Genomic DNA, 18,969 nt, shown 5'->3' on the forward strand with positions numbered 1-18,969 from the left:
AAACGGAAACGTTGTTACACGTCGCTTTATCTAGAATTTAAACTGTATGTAACCCCTAAAACGATGTTTTGCTTGATTAAAGAAACCTCTTTGTTTATTTTTCTCCCCCCCCCCCTTAAGTGACCCCACATCGGAAGGAGGAAAACTTTATAAAATATTTGTCGTGTCTTGCAATAATTCACGTTTTATGATAAAATATTTAACATGTGTTGCGATAATTCACGTTTTATGATTTTTGTCTTGATTTTGCAAAGTTTTTTTCAGTATTTTTTTCCGAATACACTTAATGTCCTACAACTTTTCCATTGACGTGATTTTTAACAAATAGGTAGTTTTTGAGACACGAAATTTTGAAAAAAAATCTATTTAATAAATACACCCTTTTGAAAAGGTACTCTCGACGAAAATAATTGTTTCATGGAAAATGAATCCTTGCATGGCATCCAACATATCAGCAAAATTTCATTCCAATAAAAAATATTTGAGACAAACCGTTTTGCTAGTTGAGATGGAATTGCTCATATAGTGCACTTACACCCCTTTCCTTCCAAGCGAAAACCAACTTTTTGTATGTTTCTAAAAAAGTTATGAAACGGTAAAATTTTGACATGAATTTTCTAGCATGCATAAAACCATCCTCAAAGTATCGTTTCCTATCATTATCTCGATTTTTTCAATTTTGTCACTTACACCCCTTTCCTTCTAACCTCAAGAGCTCTTGCAATCGGCGACAATAATCGATGGATCTTACAACAGATCCAGTTTCAAATCATCGGCATATTTTATTTTTGTGTGTGGATATTATCACTACGACCAGCATTTTGATCTATTGTGATCCTATCCAGGTGTTGTTCCGCATTTCGTTGTTATTGCAGTATCGCTGTAGAGTGAGCGAACTGCTTATTATCCGTGCTTAAAGTGTCGGTGTGTTTTCACCCCTTTCCCCCTCTACGCTTCTTACTACTTATCAACCAATCTAGCTCTAGAGCCAGCAAGTGCGGAGACTAGCTATAATTGGTCCTTGGACAAGAGGCTTCATTCGCACCTCAAGCAAGTATCATTCTTATAACCAGGGTTGCCACATGCACAGATTATTCTGTGTTTAACAGATATTTGAAAGAAATCGCCTGTACAGAATCTGTATGCATGGAATACAGATTTTCGCCAAATTACACAGATTAAACAGATTTTTGAGCTTTTACATGAGAGTGAAAAAGACGGAAATAGTCAGCAAAATGACTCTATATCTCTTTCACTCTCATTGTTTTTCATTGGACAGATTTTTGCTCAGATATTTTTCCTCGCCGTACAGATTGTCAGATTTTTCCTACAAAAAACAGAATTATATGTGGCATCCCTGCTTATAACCAGCCCCGGCTAAAGGCTTCATGGTCGCTAAAGCAGAGTTCAGCCAGAGTGAGGGTGCGTAGGTGTGTATGTATGAGTTCCTTACTACTTATGCATTACCAATCTCGTTCCTAGAACCAGGAAGCGGAACAAGCTATAACTTGCCCTTGAGCAAGAGGCTTCATTCGCACCTCAAGCAAGCACCACTCTTATAACTTGCCCTGGCAAGAGGGTTTCATTGTTAGTAAATGCAGAATGCAGTAGGAAGCATGTGAAGGGGCCTGAGAATAAACCCATGCTAAAGTCACTTAACATCGAATGGCCTGATTCTACTAAGATTTGAACCCACGACCACTCGCTTGTCAAGGCAGACTCGGTAACCTTGCGGCTACAGGGCCTCCCATCATCATCGCATCGGCATATACTAGCTTTACTCCTACACCCAGAGTTTTGAAGGTTACGCCCTTAAAGAACAGTGTAAATAGTAACGACCCCGTATTACTGCCTTGGGGGACACCAGAGTCGTTTGTAAATTGTGAAGAATAGCAGGAATTGAGTTTCACATGCAGACTTCTGCTACGCAGGTATGAACTAAGACATAGGGTAAACTTTTGTGAAGCTCCCAGTCATAACATTTTCCTTAATAGTATGCCATGATCTATACGATCGAACGCCGCTTTCAAGTCTGTATAAATTCCATCGACTTGAGCCTTTTGTTCCATGTGGTCCTGATCAGTGAAAATATAGTTTTTCGAACAAGCAGAATAAAGGTGCTTGCAACAATTTATAGAATAGCTTTGAGACGCCAGAGAGACTAGTTATGCCACGATAGTTCCTCTTGTTTCGACGATCGCCAACTTTTGAATACTGGGAACATGAAATATTTCAAATTGCAAGAAATTTACCTTGGACAGATTTCACGCCAACTCGACCAGAGGTTGGCATGACCCTTTCAGAATTTAATGAAACTTTTTGTGTGTATTGTATAGAGTGCATGTAAATAAACAACTTTGCATACTTAGTTTTTCTAACTTTTGGAAAGGGCTTAGTTTTTTTTCTCTTTTTATAAAAAATATAACTCGAAAACTATAAGACCTACAAAAAAAAAAGATCTATGGGTGACTTTTAGAAAATCTTCTGAATTTTCATAATAAAATACTGAAAATAATAAAAATTAATTTCTACACTGAGAAAAAAGCATTTTAAAAACTAAAAATCGATTTTACAACAAAGACCATCTCAGAAATTGATGAAATTTTTTTTGAAGAAAATTATATGATTATTTTTAGAAAATCGGATTTTAGTTTTTAAAATGCTCTTTTACTCAGTGTAGAAATAATTTTTATTTTTTTAAGTATTTTTTTATGAAAATTCAGAAAATTTTGTAAAAGTCACTCACAGATCATTTTTTTTTTTGTAGGTGCTATAATTTTCGAAAATACTTGAATACTTTTTATTCGGAAAGGACTTAAAAAAGTTGTTGTTAGAAAAACTTTTTTCTCTTAAATATGCCCATTTTGCGATGTATGAAAGAATTGTAGACCATATAAATATCTATCTTTAAAAAGAATTTCATCAATTTCTGAGATGGTCGTTTTTGGAAAATTGATTTTTAGTTTTTAAAATGCTTTTTTCTCAATGTAGAAATCAATTTTTATTCTTTTTTCTGTGTTTTTTATGAAAATACAGAAGATTTTCTAAAAGTCATCTATAGATCATTTTGTTTGTATTTTCGAGTTATATTTTTACCTTTGTTATACTATTTACCTTTGTTATACTATAACAAAGGTTTAAAAATTGGTCGAAAACCACGAAATTGATCCGAGGCCCGGAGGGCCAAGTCACATATACCAATCGATAGGGTTCGACGATTTGAGCAATGTCTGTGTGTGTGTGTGTGTGTGTATGTATGTAATGATTTTTTCTATCGCCTGTTTCTCAGAGATGGCTGAACCGAATGGTTCGCTATTACTTTTGTTTGAAAGGTGTTATTGTCTAGTAGATCACTATTGAGTTGCTTCGTGATACGACGTTTCGTTTAAAAGTTATAAGCAAAAATGTGAAAAATACGTGACACGGGTTTCTTCGAAACTACATGACCGATTTCATCGATCTTAGTATCAAATGAAAGCCCTTATTAAAGGTAAATTGTTCAGGAATTTTTAATTGAAAACAAACAAGTAGTTTAAAAGTTAGCCTTAAAAAACCTGTTTTGACAAGGTAATAATTATCGCCTGTTTCTTAGAGATGGCCAAACCGATTTATGCGCTATTAGTCTCATTCGAAAGATAATATATCCCAATAGATCACTATTGAATGGTTTTTTGATTGGACGTTTAATTTGAAAGTTATGAGCAATCGTATACACCACACCAAAATTAACAATAATTTATAATGATTTTAACCAAGATAATTTACCTAATTTCAATTATTTTAATATCAAACGAGAGGTTTTGACACTACGAATATATTTGCAAAATTTCATAAGAATTGGGTTTACCGGTTAAAATATATTAACCGTCGAACACTCGCGCCAACTTTTGTAACACGGTTACTCGCGCTCAAAATAGCCCCAAACCAAAGAAAACGTGTGCACTAGAGTTTTGACTGGGAAAACTTGGTTCTAGGTTTCTCGAACCTTTGGAAGAGTTTCTTGAAATTGAAACCTCTATCGTCTGGTGGAATTAAAATTTTGATTAATCCCCCTAAAAGTGAAATAAAAAAAATATTTTTCTTCAGTGTCAATATAACACATTGATGTGTTCTACAAAGTTATAGAGCATATTATTACAAGAAATTTTGCTAAAGACAGTAACCTTCTATCTCTGCAGCGAAGATAGAAATATCTTATTTATTGTATATGAATTTGTAAAATCAGTTTTTCTATTTTTGCTCTTTTTGTAATTGTTGTATGACTTTTTCATGTACTACAAAATTGTACAAATAGTAAAAATACACAACTTTGCTGAAAATAGTATATATTTATTTTGAAACGATGATTCTACAATTGATGAAGGGACGGTAAGGGAAAGTAATGAAGAAGGATTTTTTCGGGAATGAAGGGGAAGGGTGGAAAGGAAGGGGGGGGGGGGGTAATAGGTAGCTATGGTTAACAAGTTGTCGTTGTGACTCCTATCTTTTGTCCAATGCTGGAAGGTGCATGGGTCGAACCAAGCTGTAATCAGAGATTATAACCGGATTTGAACCCACAACACCTGCCAGGGCGTGTCGCTCACTGGTACCCGTGTACCTTTGAACCACAGAGGCGCTGGACAAAAGAAGTCTGCACAACCCCCCTTATTAACCATAGCGCGACATGGGTTGTTCTATTTTTAGACACACAATGTGCCTCTTCCTACACCTACTGTAGAAACCACCGACCGAGAAGTTTTAGTCTAACGTCTTTTTACTTTCAGGACGACGACACTATGCACACTATCCCTTACGACTTGCAAGACTCTGTGGTTCAAAGGTACACGGGTACCAGTGAGCGACACGCCCTGGCAGGTGTTGTGGGTTCAAATCCGGTTATAATCTCTGATTACAGCTTGGTTCGACCCATGCACCTTCCAGCATTGGACAAAAGATAGGAGTCACAACGACAACTTGTTAACCATAGCTACCTATTACCCCCCCCCCCCCTTTCCTTTCCACCCTTCCCCTTCATTCCCGAAAAAATCCTTCTTCATTACTTTCCCTTACCGTCCCTTCATCAATTGTAGAATCATCGTTTCAAAATAAATATTAATATATGCCTGACCGCATTTCAAGGTCATGACTAAAGTCACGAGTTTGGTCAAATGAAAATAGTATACCTGTATGTTTGCTTGTTTAGGAACTGTAGAACTTTGATTATAAAGAATACCCTAATTTTGACTCCGAATTACTCGACTACCAGCAGACGGATACATTTTAAACATTTTACATTTGCTGATAGTTTTGCTGCATACATTTTCCCAACAATTTAAATTATTAATGCATTGAATAATTATGACGTTTTGCTCACAATAAGTTTGTTGAAGAATATACGTTAGTTAAACAACGATTTGTAACTTTACAACAATATGGCGTTGAAAAACCTACACGTGTTGTATAAAATACAACAGCGTGAGTTCATAAAAATTGATGAAAATTATTCAAGAAAACTCTATTGATGTGATTCAAATAGAATGGCATTACAGGAAACTATGCATAGTTGAAAAACCTATCAACTAGACCTTTACTAGACAATGTATATGCTAAAGGATAAGATTTCCTCTTACAACTTACTATTATTTGCACTTACTCAGATTAATAACAACTTACTTATCCTTACTCAGCAATTTCATGAAAAAAGGATCCATCGAAATTTAAAAGTGTTCCTATTTTGTTCAAATTTTGTAAACTTTTTCAATTTTCAAAAATTTTATGTAAACCAGCACACTACGCAACGATAACCAATAGATGAATTATGTTCCGAAGACGTGTCGATTTCTATCTCAAATAGCAAGTAAGACCGCATAACAAAGGTTCCTTTCACCACTAGGTGGATTAAATCGGGTTTTTATAATAAAAAAGAGAAAAAAAATTAAGCCCTTTCCAAAAGTTAGTCTAGATCAATTTTCGAAAAACTATGTATGCAAAGTTGTTTATTTACATGTACTCTTTACACACAGAAAATTTCATTGAAACCTGAGAGGGTGCTGCCAACCCCATAGACGAATTGGCATGAAATCCGTCCTTGATCTAATGATTTCTTGAATATATAACGCAAAGGTTCAACCAAAACGTTCGCACATTTGCTGATGACAACAGATGGAATTCTGTTGATTATCCCTTTATAAGGCCGTCGCAATTCCGTATAGAATAAACACAAACTTCAATCAAACCCAATGCCCACATACGTGAGAACCTATTGATACTATTTTTGTTGAAAAAAAGCTGAAAATTTAAAAAAAATCGTGGCAATATAGTTGTCACTGCCCGTTTAGTGCAAAACGTTGGTGACAATATACCAACTGATTGTTACCAATTTAACTGTTTTTCTACGAATTTTTGCCTGCTGACGCTCGAAAGACAAGACTTGTTTTCATAAAAGTGGCTCCCAAATCACCATATTTACAATTTCAGCGATCTGAAAACATTAAAAATGCTGCCAAATGTTGGCAGAACCTATTGAGTACATAATATACTAAAAAGATGTTGTTATAGAAGGAAACAAAATATTTGTCGTTGGTGGCAATATAGTTTGCCACTGCCTTATAAAGGATTTTTTTACAAGGAAAGGTTAAATGAAGTTTGAAAAACATGTTTTAATTGGTTTACATCTAGTTTGTTCCTCTCGGTACTGAAATAATTAGGTGTATAAATTTCATATACCTTCCCTTGTCGGATTATTATAAAATTGGTTCTTTGCATTAGACTAGCAAATAGTTTGTTAGACTGAAATGTGAATATGAAACATGCTTTCTTCTAAATAATGCTGCAATTATTCAATCTTCAAAATTCACACTGGAGGCGACCGTTTGTTCAGCGTCATTTTGTAATCAATAAAAAAAAATTAATACAAATCACTAACATTAATACTAATTTCTCGACTCTTACCCACTGTGCGACTATTAAGTGCATCGTGTTACGCACGATGTTTCCCAACCCATGTTTCGTCATCCAAGTCAGCGATGGGGAACGCGTACTGTGATTCGCATCGCACGGGCACTGGGTACAGTAGCCTGGCTGGCTTAGTAGAGATGGTCGGGTAGCGGAAAATTTGCCCGAAACCCGCACCCGTACCCGTACCCGCCGGGTCCGGGTCGGGTTCGGGTATTGAAAAAAAATAATTTGCGGGTTCGGGTCGGGTACGGGTTCTTATTTTTTGTTTTTGAAATCGGGTACGGGTCGGGTCGGGTATCCCTATTGACCACATTTAACACTAAACATGGTCGGGTACCCGGGCCCGTCCCGTACCCGTCGGGTTGCGGTCGGGTTCGGGTATTAAAAATAATAAACTTGCGGGTTCGGGTCGGGTACGGGTTTTCAATTTTTTTCTTGATCGGGTACGGGTCGGGTTCGGGTATTCAAATTTTCATACCCGACCATCTCTATGGCTTAGCCATGCAAAATGTGACGATAGAGCATAGAGGACAAAACGGCTGACTGCCAAACGGGAAAAGTGATGCACACTGGAGCAAGCCATGTACGAGTGCAATCAGTTCTGCATTCGTCCGTCATCCTTTTCGACCAGCAGCGGCCGGCAGGCAGTGAGTGGGTAAGACGGCGAAACCCCCGTCGGGGTGGTTGCAACGGGATGCAAAAGCATGCACTGCAATCGGACCGCCGCGTCGTCGTACGCTAGTGTGGGAGAGCTGCGTAAAATAATGTGTGTGGACAGACGACAAGCCTTGCTTGCTCGCTCGGCATGGATTGCTCGCTGTGATTGTGTGATGCAAAGAAGAATCAAGAAAAGCGGACGCCGTACACGTGGTGGGCGAAGAAAAGAAGGCTTGCCACCATCACACCACCCACTGTGCTATCACGCATCACCGCAAATCGGGATATGTGGCGCTACACATAGGGATATATGCCGCTTATGTACTGTATGCTTCTCTCGGTCAACGAGCGACGGGTGGTTGGGTAACATACACCAACAAACTTGCTTAGGATAAGGGAGAGGAATGTAAAGTTTTAAGATTTTCCTTTCGTGCGTTCATCCTTCCTTCTCCAAACTGAGATTTCAGGGATGCTGAGTTCTTATGTTTCCTCCATCTTAGGGACTGTTCGAAGGATGGAAAAAATGTCAAAATTTTTGAATCGTTTGAATTGCCTAGCCGGAATTCGGTCAACTCACAACCCATCTAGTGTGGGGGCAACGACCTGTTGCCAATGTTATGATTAAATTTCGGGGGTTATTTCGTAGTCAAACTATCCATCAGGTTTTACCCGCAAAACAAAACAGTTATGCTTGACTTTTTTTTCTGCCTTCAGCAGAAACCATTTCCTGCGTTGATTTGCGATATGTGCGTGTGTGTGTGTGTGCGTATGTGGAAATGCATCCCAACATCCGTTCCGAGTGTCTCCCGGAGGGCTTTGTATTAGCGGCCAGCGAGAGGAATGAGAAAAATGCATAGCAGCACATACATACATATGCGGTGCGAAAAAGTCGCTCCTCCTGCGCCGACCATCGGCATCAGCTTCCAATCTTGGCCAAAGCGACCACAGCAGCAAAAAAAGGCTAGGCGGAAAGCTCACGGGGTAAGACACCGAGAGCCTCCGTTTCAACCCCAGCAGCCGAGGCAGCGGGAACTGCGAACTGCGAACTTGGCGAGGAAAAAAGTCGGCCTGCGCTCTCAAGCGAGATAAAAATTTTCTCGGCTGCTGCTGCGATGCGTGCGGCTCTCGTTTAGTTTGAAGCTAGTTTTTCCTAGCGCATATGGCAGCAGTAGGCCTAGACACGGGAAAAACTGGGCGGAAAAATTAGAAAACCTCGCCTATGTACCGCACACGGGACGAACTGTGTATCCAGCGATGCGTCCTCGCTCTCAGAAATGGGCTCTATATCTCTCTCTGCCCACCGATAGTTTGGCGCTTCGGCTCGCAGGAATAGGAAAAAATAACTGCGATTGGCGTGGCCTCGACGGCGGCGGCGGCGGCGATAGAAGGAAAAACTAGTTCTTTTCTCTTTTTCTACACAGTCAGCGAACTAGTCAGCCAACCAGCCAGCAGGCCAACGGCAGGCTTGGTAGGCGCGGTATGACGTGACAAAGCGGCAGTACGTTTCCGGTGCGTGGAAACCGAACCGACGTTGGTTTCGATGGATCGATCGATTTCCCCGCAGATATAGGAGGTCTTTGCGTTTCAACTTTGTTCGGTGCGTGCCGTCAGTAAAGAGTTATGTACGGACGAGTAGGAAAAAAACAGTAACCTGCAGGATGCTGCTGCTGCTTTCGCCGAGGGTTTGCAGCCGCATCTGAACGGCCATGGAGGATGTTGAAAAATTTTGGTTTGCTAGAAAATTGTGAGTAATTTGTTGGAAAATAAGATAGGGAAAGTATTTATTTGAAATGCTGATTTATAAATACAAAAAGGATGGAGAGTCATAAACATTTTTAATTCAATAGTCCAATTAGTCCAATTAGAGAAAAGGGAGCAATGAAAATTTTAAAAATCCAACTTGAAAAGACGTATCCAGAAAAACTTAACAAAATGATTAATATGACTGACACGCATTTGTATTTGCTTGACTTAAAAACTATAAATGACAACAATCACAGCATGATGTTGTGCAATAGCAGTGTGTTGGTAACCATTTCTGCTGTTGAAGAGTTTGGCTGTACGTACGTGAAACGAACAGAGCCGAAGCCCATACCTACTTTTTTATTCTACCAAAAAGGATTATTTTACGCGTGTTGCCTCGAAAGCATTGTCATAGTAAATTTAATTTTCATTCTCTTTCCTAAACTGTTTCTGGAGTAAACTTTTTGAAAAAATCTGTTTGTTTGCATACAATATTGAAGAAAGTATAATTTTATTTTGGTGTATAAGTCTCTATAAACCTGCAATGTCGGCATGAGTAAAATGAGTAAATAAGTGCATAAGTGATCTTGGTAAAATATAAATTGTCTTCTGCATAAAAATGTTCGATTGTCCTTAAATAATAGCAAAGGGGCCATAAAGTGGTACAATGTGTAATTTGACCTCAATAACTCCCCATAAGTAGAAGCAACTTGCTGTGAAAATAATAGGGGAATTGAATGTCAGTAAATTTTTGTACAAATTATATGCTAATAGAACGATTGAAACTGCATAGTACGTTCACGAAAGACATTCACTAATGCGGTTTAAAAATATTGTGAGGTTCGGATGTCCTCTTTTTTGTGCAGTTTCCGTTTTTTTAAACTAGCTGATTGTCCGTTCTCCCTTTGTCCCTTTGTCAGTCACTTATACATCTGAAGTTTTTGGAGCGTCTTAGTAGAATACGAAACCTAAAATTAAATAAAAAGAAAACTCGAAAACAGACACTGAGGAAGCCTGCAAGTCCTAGGCGAAATACGTATCTGTCATGAATAAAATATACATAGTAGAATTAAATTGGATAAGGTTTTTTTTTATTTAATTTTAGGTACTTATACATCTCCTATTGTAACGAAAATTCTCATAATGAAGAAACAAAACATTTTTTCTTCATTTGAATGTGTCTACTGTCTACTCCTTTAGTCATTTTTCCTCCTGCTGCGCCCCATCCATTTGAAATCTTTCGTCTGCTCGCTAACCCCTATAATGCGAGACAGCGCAAGTAACAATTCCAAAGCCACTTGGTTTTACTTGAATTTTATAAAGGTTTTATTGCGGTATTAATCATTACCTCTGGTTTTATTGTGGTATTGCGTAATACCTAGAGGAAACGAGTCCAAACACACTTATAGCTAGCTAGAAAACCATAATAAAACAGTTAATAAAGCAATTTTATTGTGGTTGCTTATATTACCACGTTAAAATTTACTGGCTGCACCACGTCTCTTATAAACTTGCCATAAGTGTGGCGTAGCACAACAAAATGGCGCACCAATCAAAATTGATCTTATCGCGGTTGCTTGTCAAACCGCAAGAAATCTGTTAGTTTTATAGAGCTACTAGCTACCCGACAAACTTCGTATTGCCACAAATTAACCTGTGTTGTACATAAATCATGAATCTCGGATGATCTTTGTCACAATCTCGAATTTTGCAAGCCCCCCAGTGGGCGGCGCTTCCGACGGCGGGTCACCAGCAACACTCGCGACCGTCTCATCCTGAATGATCTAGTGTTACTATAGATAGTTTTTGTGGTCTTGTATTGACTAATGTTTTATGGAACAGTCTCGAATTTCTCGAGTTCGATTAGTTTTTGAGTTTCGCAAAAATTTCTGTTTTATTTGTATGAGTCCATATCCCCCTACCACAGAGGTGAGAGGTCTCTAACTATCGTAAAATGAATTCAAGACTCCAAAATCTCCCACATGCCAAATTTGGTTCCATTTGCTTGATTAGTTCTCAAGTTATAAGGAAATTTGAATTTCATTTGTATGGGAGCTCCCCTCTTAAAAGGGGAAGGGGTCGTAATTCACCATAGAAAAAATTTCTGCCATCTAAAACTCCCACATGCCAAATTTGGTTCCATTTGATTAATTAGTTCTCGAGATAAGAGGAAATTTGCATTTCATTTGAATGGAAGCCCACCCTCTTAAAGGGGAGATGGGCCATAACTCGCTTTCTAAAGAAGAGAGGGGTCTCAATTCACCATAGAAAAAAATCTTGCGTCCAAAACCACTTACATGTCAAATTTGATTCCATTTGGTTGATTAGTTCTCGAGTTATGAGGAAATTTGTTTTTCATTTGTATAGGAGCCCACCCCCTCTTAAAGTGGGGAAATCCATAGAAAATATACCATAGAAAATATTCTTGCCTACAAAAACACCCACATGATAAATTTGGTTCCATTTGCTTGATTAGTTCTAGAGTTATGAGGAAATTTGTATTTCGTTTGTATGAGAGCCCCCCCTCTTAAAAAGGTAAGGGGTCCTAATTCATCATAGAAAAAATGGTTGCATCCAAAAACACCCACATGCCAAATATGGTTCCATTTGCTTGATTAGTTCTCGAATTATGAGGAAATTTGTATTTTATTTGTGTAGAAGCACCCCCTCTTAAAGTTGGGAGGGGTCCTAATTCACCATAGAAAATATTTTTGCCTCCAGAAACCTCCACATGCTAAATTTGGTTCTATTTGCTTGATTAGTTCTCGAGTTATGAGGAAATTTGAATTTCATTTGTATAGGAGCCCCCCCTCCTGAAGTGGGTAGGGGTGCCAATTCATCATAGAAAAAAATTTTGTCTCCAAAAACACCAACGTGCCAAATTTGGTTCCATTTGCTTGATTAGTTCTCGAGTTATGAGGAAATTGGTATTTCGTTTGTATAGGAGCCCCCCCTCTTAAAGTTGGGAGGGGTCCTAATTCACCATAGAAAATATTCTTGCCCTCGAAAACTTTTACATGCCAAATTTGGTTTCATTTGCTTGATTAGCTCTCGAGTTATGAGGAAATTTGTATTTCATTTGTACAGGAGCCCCCCTTCCTAAAGTGAGGAGGGGTCCCAGTTCATCATAGAAAAAATTTTTGTCTATAAAAACACCCACGTGTCAAATTTGGTTCCATTTGCTTAATTAGTTCTCGAGTTATGCGGAAATTTGTATTTCGTTTGTATAGGAGCCCCCCTCTTAAAGTGGGGAGGGGTTCTAATTCACCATAGAAAATATTCATGCCCTAGAAAACTTTCACATGCCAAATTTGGTTCCATTTGCTTGATTAATTCTAGAGTTATGAGGAAATTTGCATTTCATTTGTATAGGAACCCCCCTTCCTAAAGTGGGGAGGGGTCCCAATTCATCATAGCAAAAATTTTGTCTCCAAAAACACCCACGTGCCAAATTTTGTTCCATTTGCTTGATTAGCTCTCGAGTTATGAGGAAATTTGTATTTCGTTTGTATAGGAGCCCCCCCTCTTAAAGTTGGGAGGGGTCCTAATTCACCATAGAAAATGTTCTTGCCCTCGAAAACTTTCACATGCCAAATTTGGTTTCATTTGCTTGATTAGCTCTCGAGTTATGAGGAAATTTGTATTTCATTTGTATAGGAGCCCCCCCTCCTAAAGTGAGGAGGGGTACCAGTTCATCATAGAAAAAATTTTTGTCTCCATAAACACCCACGTGTCAAATTTGGTTCCATTTGCTTGATTAGTTCTCGAGTTATGAGGAAAATTGTGTTTCTTTGGTACAGGAGCCCCCCCTTATAAAGAGGGGAGGGGTCTCAATTTACCATAGAATAAATTCTTGTCACCGGAAACACCCACATGCCAAATTTTGTTGTATTTGCTTGATTAGTTCTCGGGTTATGCAGAAATTTGTGTTTCATTTGTATGGGAGCCCCCCCTCTTAGTGGGGGGAGGGGTTTCTAATCATCACTAAAACCTTTCCTGGCCCCAAAAAACCTCTACATGCATATTTTCATGCCGATTGGTTCAGTAGTTTTCGATTCTATAAGGAACATACAGACAGACAGAAATCCTTCTTTATAGGTATAGATTAAAACGATAACACCTGTCCAAACAGTTTTTTCGCGGCTATTATGATGAATACTTCAACACCAACGTCATTTTTTTTATGCGAGACCATATTGCCATATTCTAGTATTTTGTTTTAGCTCGCAAACAAAAATTCATCAAAGCAAAGTGTTTTGCAGAAAGTTATTATCAATTGGTTTTCCTGTCAAGCAACTAAACTGACTTTGTTAGAAATTGAGACTGACTTGCTGAACTTTGTCAAAACAAGTTTTCGAAAATTGCAAAATTTCAGTGGCGCGTTGATTTTATCCACCTATCATATCAATATGCACGATAAAATTAAACGCGCACATGCTGCAAACGAACTAAGGCTATGAACCAAATCGTTCAGAATGATTTGACAGTAAAACTTTAGCTGTCCTGCTCACGGATGTATTTTCAAGTTGACAAAGCTGGCGAACTGATTTAGCTTTGACCAGAATGAAAAGCGAAAAGCTTTATTGAATTATGGCGGTGGCTGTCAAGCAGCGAAAGCCTCATCGGTTTTATTGCTGCTTTTAGCAGAGCGTAATATGACTGCTTGAGCTTATAACCTGGTTCTTATAGAAGTTATGAAAACATTATGAGGAGCAGCGAAGGCTACTTGGTCAGAAAGCAGTTTTATAGCGGTCCTCAGAAAGTTCTGGTGGAGCTCATAGTTTTATTAGCGGTTTTATGAAATTGGTCATAAAAACCACTATGCGAACGTAATAAAACTTGGAATTGTTACTTGGGCAAACCTTTTTTACGTTTTTGTGTTTCTCCTTTGTTATTGGTCACCCCCCAATTTCCCCCCTTTCAAAAATCCCCTTTTGTCATTTAGCTACTACTACTGTTATCGTTCCAAATGCAAGAAAAACGAACCGATTTACCCATTAGGATTCTCCTCTCTCCTTGCAGGAGACCGCCCGCCTCCTTTTTGTCATGCCCCCTGCGCTGATTCTTTTATGCCAAAGAACAGGTTTGATGTAGAACCGTTCAGGCGTTCCGGAGTTATGGTAAAACATCATTCGTATTCTCGTTCCTCATCCCCCCTTGTTGGCTCCCTCCAGTCAGCTTCCCCTTCTGTCACGTAACAGATTCTGAGTTTTTTTTTTGCGTTTCCGATTGGAGAGCGTTCCAAGCGACATTTTATTCACTCCCACTAGGTCTACTCACTTGTAACATGCATTTTGCAGAATTCTCGGTCTAATTCGTCCCATAGAAGCTCGGTGGTGATTATATCCGGTGGTTTCGGTGGCCATTCCATTATTTTCAGCACTGCTTAAGATTCTTTCGACAAAACATGATTTTTGCACAGTTTGAACTCTGCTTGGTATCGTTATCCTGTTGGAAAATGAATCCATTGCAAAGATGTGATGCTGAAGCAAGCAATGGTAGTACTTTTAATCCATTTTTCCATCGATATTTATCATTATCTTCTATTTTATCAAAGTTAAAACCATCCCAGACCGTAATACTAGCCACCACCATGCTTGACTAAAGGCGCTACATATTGCTCCAAACTTTCGCCGGCCTTTCTACGCCCATATTGCCTCCGTTTATTACCGAACCCTTTTCTGCGTGTTTACGGATCTCAAAAGTGATTTCTTCTTCGCAACACGACCCATCATGCCAAATAAAATCAAGCGACGTTGATCGGATTTTTTCCAAGTGAATCTACTTTTGCATAGTAGTATGATTTTTACAAGAAAGAAGGGAAGGTAAGTTATTAGCCCAACTTCATGGAGGGTCGCTCTACAACGGTTCAAATCTTCACTGTGTGGCAGTTCCTCTGGAAGTGTCACGAATTCCGAGTCCTCACGTATCATTGATGTTCATTGATTTCAAGGCCGCATATGCTAGAGTAAATCGAATAGAGCTGTGGAAAATTCCGGTCGAAAACGGGTTTTCAGATAAGTTCACTAGACTTCTCATGGGTACGATGGATCATGGATTCGATCCGGTGCTGTGTGATAATCTCGGGTGGATTGTCGGACCCATTCGAACCTCGCAGGGGACGTCGACAATCAGATGCAAGTGGATGTGATGGACACTGACTTGAAAGCTGCGAAGGATCACATCAATCATCGCACGCTACTCGATAAAATGCTACGATTAGGTTTTATACGCAACAGTTAGTCGTTTGGTTACGTTCGTTTTTGTGTGATAGAGTCTTGAAGATGATACTTGGCTCGAACATATCAATGCAAGGCACCAACTTGGAACCGCTTTTGTTTATTCCACTATCTTAATAATGCTACTTCTGCATTGTTATCACCGTAAAGATAACGTTTAATGACGGTAAATGTCCGGCCGTAACCTAACCAAAACTCAGAAACAAAATATAACGCTATCGTGAAATTTTTGTCACTAAGAGATTGTAAATTGATCATTAGAAAAAATGCTTTGTTCTTTCGTTAGAGGGATTTCCAGAGAGCAAACAGATGCATAATAGCCTATTCGTCAAGAAGGGGGAGCTAACTGGGAGAGTGCCAACAGAACGCGGGGGACGGGAAAGGTGGGTATGAATGTATGTTCCGCAATAACTTCGGCCGGTTCTTCATCAAATGTCGTTTGTTAAATAAATGTTTTTTGACATAAAAGAATCAGCATCGGGGGGTTGACAAAAGAGAAAGACGATCTCTTACAAGGGGGTAGGAAGTTTCAAGTGGGTAAAGGGGCGCGTGCCTCTTGCATTTGGAACGTTAGCGGTTGCACTTGCTGCTGGATTTCTGACAGGGCGAATAGGGTGGTCATTAACAAGGGTTCAAAAACGTAAAAAAGGCTTTGCGTCGATTTATAGGGATTGCCGAAAAGAAGACAAATTTACAATTGGCTGAGGTATGACAGAAGGGGAACTGACAATGGGAGTAGACACATTCAAATGAAGAAAAAGTGTTTTGTTTCTTGCATTATGAGACGTTTCGTTACAATAACAGATATATCAGTGACTGAGAATCAAAGCGGTCCCGAGTAAGATCGGGAAATCAGCTAGTTTCATATATGAAAAAATCCAACAATTATAGCATGGTTTTTTCGACTGTTTTGGATTTTTACCCCCGTTGCTTCCCAGTTGGCCATGAGATACGATGCTGGTCTAACAAGCCAGTCGTCGTATGTTCAAATATCCGCTGGAAGAAGCAGCTAAAATATCAAAACTCCTGATTTGACAGAACTAAAATAAAACAAACTGAAACATCATCTTTACTCCTGATTTTACATTTTGATATTTTAGTTCTGTTCTTCTAGCCAATAATTGCGTGAAATATGAACTAATTTGCTTAGAAAACTTATTGGTTGTCACATTTTATAATGCTTGAATGTGTTCTATAGGAAACTAACTAAGTACGTGATCTTACTTGGGGTCCTTTGTCTCCTAGCCACTTGTATCACCGTTTTCCTCCCAGTTTGGTGGAGAACGGTGCAGTCGTTCCAGAGTTATGACAAAACATACATACATCATGGACATGCGTTACGTTCACTTATATATTTTGTACGACAGAATTCAAGAAAATTCAAAGTCAAAATATTTACTTACAATTCTCTGAAGGTTTACCTAGAATTATTTTTAAAAAGCTTTGCAGTTTCCTTTGGACGACACGGACTGGTGGCTGTGAATCAGTTTTCGTGCCAGCCTAGAAATAGGGGACAGACAATACAGAACTCGATCGGACGTAACACGGAACCGAATTAGATAACACCAAAACGATGAGCTTCGTTTTTTAATCGTTGTCAGTGCGGACAAACGTACACTTAATACAGGGTTACTTGAATCTCGGTAAAACCTAATAAAGTGATGGTTTTTTATTTTGATGATTTAAATTTCCTCCTGAAAATTTGTTGGTAGAGCTCAATTATGCAATGGAAAGGGAAAGATACAGTGGAAGTGATATGTTTGGTGAGAGTATTGGTAAAAATATTCGTTTTTAGAAAGACAAAATAGCTCAGCTAATAAAAATATAGTAAAATGCTAATCATATTGGATATATGTGTTCTAAATAACACGTAAATTTATAGTTTTATGATAAGCATGAGCAAAAGATAATAGTTTCGATTGTTAAGAAAGATAATAGCACCTTTTTCTACGCTGGTTAGCTTATATCCGGACCAAAAAGAATAACTTTTACTTAAATATATTGGTTTAATTTAATATCCGAGGTTTTAATATAAAAACTCGTCCCAGCTAGCACCAAAGCGTATATCAATATGCGAAAATTATCGTAAATAACTCTTAACAAATTCGGAATCGTAATTTAAGCTTAATAAAGTGCGCCCAAGTTGATTTTCAGTCGTATATAATGGTAATAACTGATACACATACGATTTTCAGCACAGAATTGTATAGCAGTACGGAGCGAGTCGCACTTAATCGAATATTACCGTATATAAACACTTATATAGATGAAACGCGTATAATTATTCATCGTCACGTATATGTATATATATCGTATGTCGCTTCCAAATTGGTACGGATATGCCAATTTTGCGCATCAAATACGATTTATTAGCATGCGTATCTATACGTAATGCTGATTTTTAACTTTTGTATTCGTATAAATAATCTAGCCGGAGTCTTAGGTAGTCCTACGTCAGTCACGTGATATGTGTGGAACACTTTTTCGCGTTTAATGTTTTACTTTTATATTTGAGCGCCTGCAACTTTCTGTGATGCTCATTCATTTTTGTCGTCCAACCTGTTAGTGTTGCCTTAGTTACCCGCTCTGTTGCATAAACAAACTAGTGTTGCGATTTCCCATTAAATTAATATTGCTTATCACTTCATTATTCCTTGAAACTAATGCCAACTGCAGTGAAGATATTTTTTGCCTTGTGTTGTTGTGAATAACGAAAATACAACAATTGCATAATTAAACATAGAGACCGGATCAACTGAATCTAAGAATTTTAGATCAAATTAAACACACAAAAATAATGATTCATGAAATTATCACTATTACCCGGCCATCACTGTGCTGGAACTTATTTTCTTATATAACCGTCGAACTTTCACAGATGCAGTTCACGTTTCATTCCGAGGGTCACAAAAAACTTTTCTGATAGACTAATGTCACTCACCTGTTCCACGGTGCACTTTGATTGCTGCTGCTGCTGCTGCTGCAGTAGTGCTGGCAAAGGTTGTTGAGCTGGCAGTTGAATCGGCATCAGAGCAACCTGATTCGACAGTTGAATTTGCTGTTGCTGCAGCTGATGCTGCAAATGACCGCCGTTATCCATCGGTTGTTGTTGTTGGTGCTGTTGCAGCTGCTGCTGCTGCTGCTGCTGTTCCGGATAGAACAGCGAATTTCCAAAATGCAGAAAATCCTGTGCCATTATGTTTTCACTGAGCTCATCGATGCCGGTCATAAAATCCAACCCCGGATCGAGAAACACATTCGACAGTATCATGTCCGGATTGAAGTCCGTCGCATCGAACACGTCCGTCATGGAATTTCTGCAATCAAGACCAAACAAAAACAAGGAATAATAAACAGTCTTTGATTTTTTTTCTCGAAAAAATGATTCGCTTAC

The 18,969-nt window shown here is 38.6% G+C and overlaps 1 protein-coding gene across 1 annotated transcript in view; it reads right to left on the minus strand.

Moving 5' to 3' along the window:
• LOC128740948 (zinc finger protein 271-like) overlaps nucleotides 1-18,675 on the minus strand; it is a 90,292-nt gene extending 71,617 nt beyond the window's left edge. The window contains exon 1 of the mRNA XM_053836525.1: nucleotides 18,517-18,675. Within this exon, the coding sequence (XP_053692500.1) occupies nucleotides 18,517-18,675 (159 nt within the window). The remainder of the gene's footprint in view (nucleotides 1-18,516) is intronic.
• Between the last annotated feature and the right edge of the window lie 294 nt (nucleotides 18,676-18,969).

The sequence above is a fragment of the Sabethes cyaneus genome, chromosome 3, assembly GCF_943734655.1.
Source record: "Sabethes cyaneus chromosome 3, idSabCyanKW18_F2, whole genome shotgun sequence".
Lineage (NCBI taxonomy): Eukaryota > Metazoa > Arthropoda > Insecta > Diptera > Culicidae > Sabethes > Sabethes cyaneus.